The sequence below is a fragment of the Notechis scutatus genome, chromosome 3, assembly GCF_049901735.1.
Source record: "Notechis scutatus isolate UNSWTSFEM ecotype Mainland chromosome 3, rNotScu1.2, whole genome shotgun sequence".
Classification (NCBI taxonomy): Eukaryota; Metazoa; Chordata; class Lepidosauria; order Squamata; family Elapidae; genus Notechis; species Notechis scutatus.
Window position 1 is genome coordinate 77,934,824 of NC_142011.1, and position 12,701 is coordinate 77,947,524.

General features: G+C 32.9%; 1 protein-coding gene across 20 annotated transcripts in view; it reads left to right on the forward strand.

Moving 5' to 3' along the window:
* ADGRL2 (adhesion G protein-coupled receptor L2) overlaps positions 1-12,701 on the forward strand; it is a 381,557-nt gene that overhangs the window by 353,729 nt on the left and 15,127 nt on the right. For 16 of the 20 annotated variants that reach the window (XM_087960527.1, XM_087960529.1, XM_087960530.1 and 13 more), the window contains 2 exons: positions 9,239-9,330; positions 11,406-11,574. In XM_087960527.1, the coding sequence (XP_087816653.1) occupies positions 9,239-9,330; positions 11,406-11,574 (261 nt within the window). Of the gene's footprint in view, positions 1-9,238; positions 9,331-10,352; positions 10,398-10,716; positions 10,744-11,405; positions 11,575-12,701 lie in introns of all 20 variants that reach the window. The other 4 variants (XM_087960520.1, XM_087960521.1, XM_087960534.1 and 1 more) reach the window with 1 other exon arrangement.

Here is a 12,701-nt window from a genome sequence, read left to right on the forward strand (position 1 = left end):
ACAACAACTGATGCAACTGAGAACAGTGGCTTGGACTTAAAAACAGGAAAAGAACTAATATAACATGTAATCCAAAAAGAAGGGAGATGGAATTTTTTTTGTTGGCTAAGAAGAAGGAATGCATACTTGGTGTTTGTCCAAATTCCCTCTTCCACTGCATTATGCCTTATATGGGTTAGAAAAGCCATTTGTCCATCATAATTAGCTTTTGAAAGGCACAATCTTAAAATGGGAAAGAGAGGTAGAGAAGGGCTGTTGAATTGACTAGTCCACTTCATGCTAATTTGGACCAAAGTGAGTGGTCTTAATTAATGAAGAACTATGAAATCAATTTATAGTAAGGTGAATAATAATTGATAATAGACTGAACCAACGTACTTTTCTTTCAACATTTAGGTAACAGGCAAATCTAGCAATGTCGGGAATTAGAATTATCTAGATTGCACAATATGGAAAGGCTATTTATCATCGACACATAGCATAGTATATAACAGTTGTACTTACAGCTGCTTTTACTTGTATAACAATACAGATGACATTTGTAACAAGGGTTGTTAGGGTTATCAGAAATAATTGCCTTGAATGGGTTCATGGCTATTATGGTATTATGGCAGGAGGACTATATTTAGTTTCATTGTTCCTTATAGAGTTCTTTTTGGTAATATATTTGATAACCTATAATGAAGAATAATTATCATTTTATTTAATTATCATTAAAAGGCTTTCTTACTTAAAAGAGAATCCCATCTCCAATTTCCATTCTTTGAATCCTCTCAAGTAGTATGCAATGTTAGAGAACTTGTTCTATGAAGTTTTCCATCTGTCTTCTTTAAAGTCATGACTGATGTGAGTATTAAAATACCCTGCACAATTCCTCATTTAATGTTAAAACATGTTGACCCAAAGAAGAAAAGCCTTCTTTATACTCACTCTCTTCCACCTCTTTTCTTCAATGTTCATAAAAAGGAATAAGAATTTGGCTGACTGACTTGACTTCACAATGAGCAAATTTAACAAAACCAGGGAAGTGTGGTATTAAGAATAGGGAGTAGTAAAAATGACACTTTCTCTGTATATACATATAATAATTAAAAATAGTATGATTAAAAAGAATTCAGCAAGTCCATTCCATCTCTTTCTCTACATGAAGGCATAAAGTATGCCTGTTTAAAACTATATTCACACATATGTTTGAGAATATGTGAATGTGTTTATGTATGATTTATAAAAATTGTTTATTGTTCTCACTTCTTTGTTCAGTTTGTTCTCCTTCTCTTTCTTTCTAAAACATTACATTGTGTCTGAGCCTTGGGCATTGCTGCAGATATTGCTGCTTGCTTTTAACCAGGTCAGACTAGAAATCAGGGTGATGGACATTTAATCGTATTGACCATGTACAGTTAGAGTCCACTATTATTTACCTGCCATGACATTATTATCCAGCAAATCATTTAGGCTGAGAAGTGGAAGGCCTTTGGGAACAGTATTCCCAACTTCAGAAAATATGAAACAGCAGGTAGCAATCACTGCAGAGTTCCTTGCAGTAATTCTTCTCTGGCAATTGCATTGCCCTCTAATCGTCCCCACCAAAAAAAAAAAAAAAAGGAAGTGTAGTGATTCTGGAATAGTTGAATGTGAATATTATAGTCAAACAAGAGTCATAAGCATAAATGGACAATCAACATAGTTCAAGAATTTAAGATTACCATCATTATAAAAATACAGCCATGCTTGCATTATCACTTCAAAACCTGCTGTTAGCATTTAACCATTTATTTACTTTCATAAATATGCCATGTTTTTTTGAAAGCATTGGTTGGGAGAAATTTGGATTTGATGAAGAATATATTAAATATATTAAATATTTTTTAAAAACCCTCATCATTATAGAAAAGACAGCATCAATTTGTGTAGTTAAAGTACATGTTTATATATTTTAAGATGTACAAAGGTAGTGTAATATATGTAATTCAAGAAAAATACCTATTTAATGTGGTTCAAATAACTTTTTACCATAATCTAATGTTAATGGTATGTGAACATAGAGCATAGGTCAATACTCTATATTTGACCTTGATATATATATATATATATATATGGTGTTCGGCTTGGTTCGGGTATTTTCCCACGTCATTGTAGTTCTTTTAAAGTTGTAGCAACGTTTCAGCAGAATCTCATCTGCCATCATCAGGCTTCTGTATTGTGTCCGTCTGTGGGTCAGACTTTTACAGTGGTTTCAGATTTAAATTTGGGGCAGCCTATTGCTGTGCCAGAATGGTTTTTTCTTCATCCTGATTGGTTGGGAGTCTTGGTCTGTGCATCATGCCCGGCCACATACATTGGACAGACCAATAGAAGAATAAGTACCCGCCTGGATGAACACAAAAATGCAGTCAAAAAGCTGGAACACACTTCCTCACTAGTCCAACACATGGAAGCTACAGGTCATAGCATCAACTTCAATGGCACCAAAACCCTGGCCACTATGGAAAACCCTAGCCACAGAGTCATCAGAGAAGCCATAGAGATTGAAAAAAGACCAGAAAGCATGAACAGAAGAGATGATTCCACCAGGCTGTCAATCATTTGGAAGCCTGCACTCACAAACAAAAAAATCTCCACACCACAAGCCAGGCAAACACCTGGGCACAAACAGATCCCCCCTGATACCTCCAGCTCAAACACACCCCAACCAGGCACCCAGATGAAACCCAGCTTCCTAACTAATGATAGCCGTCCATTTACCCGAAGCCAAGCTGCACTAAAGACCTCCATTAAAGTAACACAATGCTGCCAGCCAATCAAGATACAAAAAGAGCCAAAAAACAGACAGAAGATATCAGAAACACCCATCAAGCAGAACACAGCAAACTCCGAGACCAATAAACACAGACCAAGACTCCCAACCAATCAGGATGAAGAAAAAAACCATTCTGGCACAGCAATAGGCTGCCCCAAATTTAAATCTGAAACCACTGTAAAAGTCTGACCCACAGACGGACACAATACAGAAGCCTGATGATGGCAGATGAGATTCTGCTGAAACGTTGCTACAACTTTAAAAGAACTACAATGACGTGGGAAAATACCCGAACCAAGCCGAACACCATACATGTAAGTACCCGTGAAAACTTAAGAAAACATTATATATATATATATATATATATATATATATATATATATATATATATATATATATATATATATATAATTTCGAATGTGATAAATTTCTGAGAGATTAAAAAAATCTAATTTCCCCCAAAAACGTTTATAAAATAGATAGTGTGAAAACTTTTCAATTTAGAATTTTAATTATTAAATATTTTTAAATATTTTTACATTTTTAAACTTTTTATTATATAAAATTAATTGGCAAAATATGAATAACATACATAAACACTATAATACCGTGTTTCTCATATAATAAGGCCGGGTCTTATTTTATTTTGAGCCCTGAAAAAATGGCTAGGCTGTCTTTTTGGGGGGTGACTTAATTCCCCCCCTTGCATCTTCGGGCGGGCGGCGATGGCTTGGATGTTGACCTCGGCGTTGGTGGGGCACTTCATATCGGAGTCAACGCAGGCAGCACCATATCTGGGTGTGCAACAAAAGTACTTCCTAATGGCAAGCCCCCCCACCATTCCCCCCATTTTGCATGTTTTAATATAGGCCTTAATTTGGGGGGCGGGGCTTAATTTCATTTCATGCCTATAAAACATGCTGGGACTTCCTATTGGGGGAGGCCATATTGTTGGAGAAACAGGGTATATGTAAACAGTATAACATTGAAAATTAGCATGCACCTTTAAAATTTAAAAACAAGGGAAAGAGACTCCAAATTTATCTCATAGACGAAATACTCCAAAATGTTTGATCGGGTTACTGAAACAATTAATTGCATTTTAAAATCACTTTTATAAAGAAATGGGATTTGTCCCTATCTATTCAGCTTCAAATGGCTGAAGTGGAATGAGGGAGAAATAGGAAGTTAAGAATACAATTCTTATTGTTCCTATAAATTAGAAACAAAGAATTGCTGAGAAAGACTTTGGAGTTGGATGGAATTCTTCCATTTAATCTGTTGAGTTTCCTCCTGATATTTATATAACTCAACAACACAAAGGAGCTAAAAATACATTCTGTACTTAAAAAAAAAAGAATTATAAAGTCAGTTGAATAAGTTAATTTAAAAGGAAGAGGATATTTTCATAAATAAAATAAATAGTAAATGATTTTTTAAATAAATTTGTTTTGTGACAAAATCTCCAGTCCAACCTCACTTTTAAATGTACAGAAGTTATAAAAAAGAATGATTTTGTGGAAAGACAAGTAATTCATAATAAGCTTTATGCTATTATAGTGTTAAATTGACTTTAGATAAGTAAAGGATGATACATGCATTTTCAGGATCATTTTTCCACTTTGTTAAAAAGGAAAGTATTTGTCATGCCATCCCAGTCTAAGAATTTTCAAGATTTTTTTTATGTCTTTACCTATGGGAAACCAGGGTTGTTATATCTATGTAAAACTCTGTATATAAGTAATAAGTGGCAGAAAACTATTAGTATACCTGAAATGATTTAATGAAGCCCGAATCATGACACATCAGGAACTGTTCTTGTCATTTGGTTAGCTCCATCTGCAATTTTAATAATTCATCCAGTTCAGTGAAAGTTCAGTTTGCAACTCATTTAGAAGTCTTCTTCATGCTCCAGAGAGGAATGGGGTTTGTATGGTTAAAGACAAGGCTCTGGAACCATTTTGGAACTGAATTGGTAGTTTAAAAACAACAACAACAACAACAACAACAACAACAAAACTCCAGGGATGACAAATAGAGTCAGAACTTGTACAGTTCAGGGAGGTTGCTTCAGCATGGTGTTCCCTTTTTTTCTGTCTTATTCAATCCATGTCAGGTCTTCAGCTTAGGTTAAATGAATTTTAAACTAAGATTTGCTTAAGTGGATTTGTTGCCTCTAAAATTAACTGTGTACTCTTTTAAACTCTACAATCACCACCAATAGAAAATCCACATTCATCTTAGATATTTCCAAATGAGTAGATAAGCTTGCCATTCATTCATGGGCTTTGGTTAAAAAAAAAGCTTCCTGAACTTTCAGGAGTTGCACCCTGAAATGTTACACAAACATTTCACAAAAAAGGTTTTGTCTCATGAATTGTGAACAAACAGTTCAATAATTCCTGTTTTAAGAAGGTAAATATTAACTCTCCTCAGTGCCCTTATTGTATCTGGATATTTATTGCTCTGAGGCAATAAAATGCTAGACAGTAAACTTTGATTTGCTGATACAAATATGGGTAAAGTCTTCTGTTTTGTGAACATAATTCACATTTCAAGATGCTTTATGTGATATACAGGATGTTTCATGGGTATTTTAAATTCAAGAAGTTTGGATAAAATGAGAACTATCATACACTGAACATTCCAGAGTTTTCCTCTAATAAGAAAGAGAAAGGCTTACATATATATTGGCCTTATGGCCATATAAAGAATAACGTGTTATTATTATCTTGAGTTATTAAAATAAGATACCATTGTCAGTATGGACTAATGAACATTAGACCAGCCAAATGCATTTTTCAACTCTATAGAATTGTGAATTTACGTCTGCGATATAAAATTCAAGCAATCTGTTTTATAAAATGACACACAAGTAAGGGAAGAAAGGAGGTGAAGATAGCTGAGTAATAAATGTTTTCTGTTTTATTTTTTTACTCTCAATATTGGGTGAGAACAGGATGAATGAAAATTCTCTTGGAAATAAATATTTCCAGTTCTCATGTTTTCAAATGCCTACATTTGAAGTTTGGTTTTAAAAAATGGCTGAACTACGACAGTATGAATTCACCCCATGGGGAATGGAGTAGTTTTTGGAATAAATGTGATTTTTCTCCTAAAGGCCTCCAATTTACATTCCCATCTTTAAAAATTACCCCAAATTATTTTTTAAAAGCCCAAAGTCATTGGAAAGCCTACTGCAACTCACAGGAATGTGTCCTGAAAGGTGCCCACTCCTGTTTAAGTAGATCATCATTTCAGGCTGTTTTTAGCTTCTCATACTTCCCAATGATATAGCAATCTGCCTGAAGTTCTTTAGCTTAAAAATGTAACCTAGGGCTTAAGTTACTCAAAGAAGGTTTATTTGCTTTCTTGCTTATTCGCTTGTTTTCCTTCTCTGTGATTGTAAGTAAATTATGGGTTAAAATCATAGGCCTATATGAGGGTGTGTGCGCAAAACAAATGTATACATCAAACACACACACACACACACACACACACACATCGTGGATTTCATACTTGTGTTCAGGAACAGAATAAAGTATGGAAGACTGGGATTTGCCTTCTGTTGCTGCTGTTATTGTCATGGTTAATAACAGGAGTCTAAGGCAGTTATCTTTCAGGAGACTTTGCCACTCTTCATCATGATGCTATTCTTTCATTGTGATAATTTAGGAAAGGTTATATAAATGCCTTGCTGATATTTGAAAGGTTTCAAAGTGTTGCTTTTCAGATCGTGAACTTGGGTTTATTGCTTTATATTATATTCACTAAGATACAGAGAAGAATCTTCCTGTGCATTGTTGTTATAGGCACATCATCTTGGATTTATAGTATTTTTTAAGATACTTTCATTTCCACTCCACCCCCTCCTTCTATCATTTGCAGAAGATTTATCATCCTTTCTTCCATCCATTTTTTTTTTCTTCTTTCAACAGAAGCTTCCAAATGTATTGCTCAAGTTTCATTTGTTTGTTTATTGTACCCAAATTTTCCAACTAGGCTGATTTGTTTAGGCTGATTCCATCAATTGATAGTTTATTGACATAGATAACATGAAGTAGATTATAACGCCACATACCAGGAATCCCTTCCAGGTATTTTGGACTTAAATCATTAAATTTGTAAGATGCTCAGAGTTGCCTCTAGAGAAATTGGGTGGCACATAAATAATTATACTGGCATAAGACAGATGACAACTGAAACAGCTGGGTGATACTAACTTACATCTGCCACATATCATAGCCACGGGTAATGTCTGTAGCTTGAAAATAAAAATGTTGAAGATAGCTAATGTGGTTAGTAGTTAATGGTCCTAAATGAGAACAAAGAAGACCAAATTGAACTTCATTCCTGACAAACCCACATAGGGTTGGTGTTGGGAATTGTGCATCTTTTTTGGGGGGAGGAGAGAGATAAATTATAACTGCTTTTCACAATTAATACCTATGGATACCTGGATCATGTTATGCAGCTTAGGTCAGGCTTTAAATTCAATAAATAAATAAATACAACATTTTGACATATAGATCAAATTATATCAGTGGTAACATTTGGTTAATGGTCCTAGGCAATCTAAGAAGCAAATTAGAAATAAATTAGAAACATGGAAACAAGAGATGAAATTGCTTCATTTATACCCACTTAGTAATGCTGGCACTATTAAAACTCACAATATTCTCTGATTGGCCCCACAATATTCTCTGATTGGCCTTTACAACAAACAAACAAAAACCCTACTACCCTGACCTAAATCATGTATACTTTAATCCATGAAAACAAGGGACAACCTCATACAATGTGATTAATATAAATACTTGCATCAACCGCAGCTTTAAATTTCATTGTTGCCAAAATGTCGGCTGATCATTTCTACTAGCTTTTTTTTTTTTTTTTTTGTATCAACCAAGGGTTCAGTTCCCAAGAGGCAGCCAAGACCGGAAGACCTAAATATTGGCCCCTTGGTTGTAATTTCTCTCCCCATTAGAGCCAGTAACTTAACACAGGCAATATGAATATCAATACACATAAAATATGAGCAATTCTAATCAGTGTAAATTATAAAACCATTTTGCAAGGTAGAAAGAAGACCAGTTACACCATGAAAACACCACAATTCCCATTGCAAGACAATGGGAATGGGATGATAAGAGTTTGATTAAGTAGCCTAGGAATAATATATTTACCTTTTCCAAGCCTGACAATAATAGTTTTATGTGGAAAAAGATAGAATGACTAGATCTCAGTCCTCCTATTTCAGGAAATAGACCTGTGTCAAATAGACATTAAAGTAGAAAAATAGAAGATATATTATTTGGAATTTGTAATCTATTATTCTTTGGTGGATACATTTTAATTTCATGAAGAGTGCATATTCATTAATAATCCGGCATTGAAAAAGTTAATGAAATAATTTCTAAGAAATTTATAGAATGCAAAGGACCCCATCATTTGTTCTGTAGGTTGTTCAGGGAAGCAGAAGGGAGTCATGGGTTATTATTTATTCCTGTAAAAGTGGGGGAGGGGCTAAAATTAACTTTGTGATTATCTATCCATTAGATGAATTATTTGTAACTGAAGTTATTTGATGATGAACTATGACACCCAACATCAGGCTAAAATTATTGCCTTATTATCTTTCTATTCTATACTTCGTTTTTTTTTTTTTGTTATTTAGTATTTTAAAGATTTTATTGGCCAATTTTATATGGGATTCAGAAATAATTTTATAATTTTCACTGTAGGAACAAATTAAATAGGTGGCTCAGGAGAGAAAAAGCAACTATACATAATTGGAAGAGGATTTGTTTATTTCAATTTACCTATAATATTTTTAATTTATATTTTATTTTTATATAATTTGTTGTGGATATATCAGAATTGTGTTTAATTATTACTTTTGTATTACCAACACATACAAAAAAAGGCAGAAAACAAATTGTTAGGAAAAGTAAAAAATACTGTTGCAGTTAATTTTGGATAAAAGATTTTCTCATCTGCAAGAGATTTTTTTTTTCTTATTCATATAGCCTTAAGTACCTTAAGTGATAAAAAAGGGTAGAGTTGTAGAAGCATATTTAAATACGCTGGTTTGTTTTTATTTTATTTTTTTATTACTATCATTGCATAATGTAACATTTTAAACTAGGCATTGTATATATTATAATAAATATACTAAACTAAAACTTTAAACAAGGATTCAACCGATTTGATTTACATTGGAAAGAATACAAGAGGTTATCTGAAAAGCATATTTGCTGGATTTTTTTTTTTTACCATTGATCTAATCTTTTGTTGAAGCTATTTTTCTGAGACTACTCAGTCACACAATAGTTTGGGGAATGATAGCTTTTCCTCTTTTTTGTTTAGTCTGGAGTATCGTCATTAATCAATCTGTTTCTTGAAGTAGTTTAATTTCATTTGTATCTGTTTTGACAGCTGAATCTTATCTTCCTGGTGATCACACTGTGCAAAATGGTGAAGCACTCAAACACTTTGAAACCAGACTCTAGCAGGTTGGAAAACATTAAGTAAGTGCTATGTGTTCAGATCCAAAACTGTGATTATTTGTCTGATTGTTTCAGCTGATTGAAAGCTCCCCTCCATTAGGAACACATGGCTTTCTCTCCCAGGAACCACAAATGTCAGTTAGAAATGAACAACACCAGCTCTGCTTTCAACACATTTGTTGCTCTAATGTTACAGACAAGGTTGAAATTAAATAACTTCTCCTTGGCATGGTGGTCAAAGGCGTTGGTTTGGTTGCCTGACTGAAATTCCAGAACAGCACAGTCATTTCATCTGCATTTAAAATGCCCCTCGAAATTGCATTCCTCTCTGCACGGCTGATGTTGTTCTGCTGGGTTTGTTTTGTTAAATTATTCTCAGCAGTTAGGGGGTTCTCAGCAGTCTCCCCCGTCATAATTCTGATCTCCTAAGAGCGTTTATCCCTATCACTCTGCCTATCTTGATGGTTATCTGTTCCTTTTCATGCTAATTTAATAAACGATTATTTTTATCTTAATGCTGTCTTTTCAAGAAATTGAAAGAATGTTTAATGTAACAAAACTGACAGTGGTGGATCACTCTTTAGGGCTGAGCTAGGCAACATAAATCTGCACTTTCAGCTTCAATCCATGGTGTTTCTATGGTTAGAAGAATAGCAGTTGATTTGAAGTTTTCTAGTTAAAATCACTTCAGTCTTGTGTTGCCTATTCCAGCTTTTTTTCTGTTTAAGTCATTGGGTTATTTCAGGCTAGGTTATTGTATTAGACTGATGCTGGAGGGCTGAATAAATTTTATCATAAGAAGCAAGCCTCTAATAAGTTCCAAGCAATTGTGCTGCAGACTGGGTTTTTAAATTGTCTTTGAAAATAGAATGTGACAAGGATAAATTTGCAAGATACCTAACATTGCAAACTAGATATTGCTTAGATAGGTCACAATATCAACTTCATTGCATGTTGCATGTTAAGAGAGAGAGAGAGCTAATCTTTAGCATCTCTCTCTTTTCTTCCTTTTCTTCCTCTTTTTGTCTTCTCATCTACACCAGTAATTACCGTGTTTGTGATGGCTACTATAATACGGACTTACCTGGGTAAGATAGAACCCTATATTAACAAATTTAAAGCATGACTTTAGAAAAAAGAAAAAGAAAAAAAGATTGAAAAAAACCTTGAAAATTTGGACAATTTCCTGGATTGTCCCTAATTTTAATGAATCTAAATATCTAATTTGCTAAACTATTTTCAATTCTTAAATGCCTTTATTATTTTAAATTGCTTGCATCTGCACTTTGAATTCTCTCCTTTTAACTAATTTTTGTATGAACTTTACTAAAATGCTTTTTTATTCATTTCAAATTAAATTTCTGTCTAATAATTTTGTTTCTCTTTTCTGCTTATAATGCTTTCTAGCTATGAAGATAATAAGCCATTTATCAAGTAAGATCATTAGTTAGATGTGGAATGCAATGAATAAATCCCCTTTTCCTTTTCATTCTGTGCTGTCCTCTGCGATTTATTTCTTTATTTCTTTCCTTTTTTCTTTCCCTGAAACTATTCATTATGAAATCCTTTAAAGATTTTATATTGAGGCTAAATCCACATACTTAACCACATTCAGTAAGATAATTTCCTATGAAAGTTAGAAGATATAGTCTTAGTTTAGCAGAGTTTTTGAGCTTCTGGTTATAGGCTACTGAACTGCCATATACCCTTTTGCATGTTATGTCAGATTTCAAGGACATTTATTTAGAAAAAAACCCTGGCTTCTATTAATGACTAAATATTTTAATGCACAAACACACACACACACACACAGAGAGATAAACAAAAAGTTACAAGATCATGGATTCTATTTTTTGCATTTCAAAATAGTACTGTGTGTTTTCAAGTCATGAATAAGAGAAAGGGCTCATCTACCACTGCTGCTTTCACTAAAGAATAGGACTGTTTCCTTCTTTAATAGTTGAAAGGCTATTTTTTAATGTTTGAATGCAAACCTAGCAACAGATGACAAGTGAAAATGTAATGCATAAGTTTGCAATGTGCTGTGATTTTTTTTTAAACTCAGTAGTCTTGCTTAATTTTATTTTATTTTTCAGGTCTTGGGCTCTAGGTGCATTTGCTCTCCTATGTCTTCTTGGTTTAACATGGTCTTTTGGACTGCTTTACATCAATGAGGAGACTATTGTGATGGCATACCTCTTCACAGTATTTAATGCTTTCCAGGGAATGTTTATTTTCATCTTTCATTGTGCACTGCAGAAGAAAGTGAGTCATTTTCATTTATATACAGTATGTTTATCTGTAGTGAATAATTAAATATATATCATAAACATGAAAAACTATAGAGCACATTTAAAGGAAAAAAAAGGGGGGGAAAAGTCTTCTTGTTGACTGTTAGTCATCGATTGTTTTATAATAGAATCAAAATATTAATGTGAATCTTGCATTGGTTTTCTCCATCTCTACTTACTGAATATTAAAAAAATATCAGCGCAAAAATTTAATTTAAATATTTTTTTCTCACAAAGATTGCATGTATAAATTTTTCACACAAAGTGCATATTTTTAATGAGCATTACATATTTAGCATATAGCTTATTTATTTTATTTTTTGGGAACCAAGAGCCACATGGCGAAACTCTAAATAAGAAATCTGAAAAAAACAAACCAGTAGAATAATATATCAGTCTAGACGTTATTCATTAGATCAGTATGTATATGAATTCATGAAAAATGTTTTTATCAAAAGTTGACTACCAGCAAGCTATTTAAGGGAACTGGTATAGTGCTGCTGTTACTTTTTCCACATATTGTATAAGCAGAATGTCTCTTTTATAATGCTCTGATAGAAAATATTGTTGAATATAATTATCTATAAAAATAACAATTGCTGGTTGTAGCATAGACTTTAAATTCTGATAAGTTGAATATATTATTTGCTTTATCAAAGTAACCTGGACACTTAATAATAATTTCCATTCTAGGAAAAGATCATTTTATATCACCAATAAAAATTAGTTGTGTCAAAAATTAAATGAGAAAAGGTTAAATTTAGAAATCTTGAAATAATACAAGACAAAAATTAATAACTCATAAGTAAGATTTTAATACATTAGAGTTATATTTGAGGATTCTTGATTCAAGAATATTATTGCATTACTTTAAAATCTTTAGATTAAAAAGAGGTAACTGAGCTAGTTATTTGTAATACACATCACATATGTATACTCTTTATGGAAAGACTAAGATACTTTCATTTCCAAGATAGAAGTAACTTTTTATATTTAAAATCAAATAAATATTTCAGAATTTGTTTTTAATTTTAGTGACATCTAATTTGTATACTGCAACTTTGATATACATTTCTATACTGCTTTTTCCTGAAACAGGCT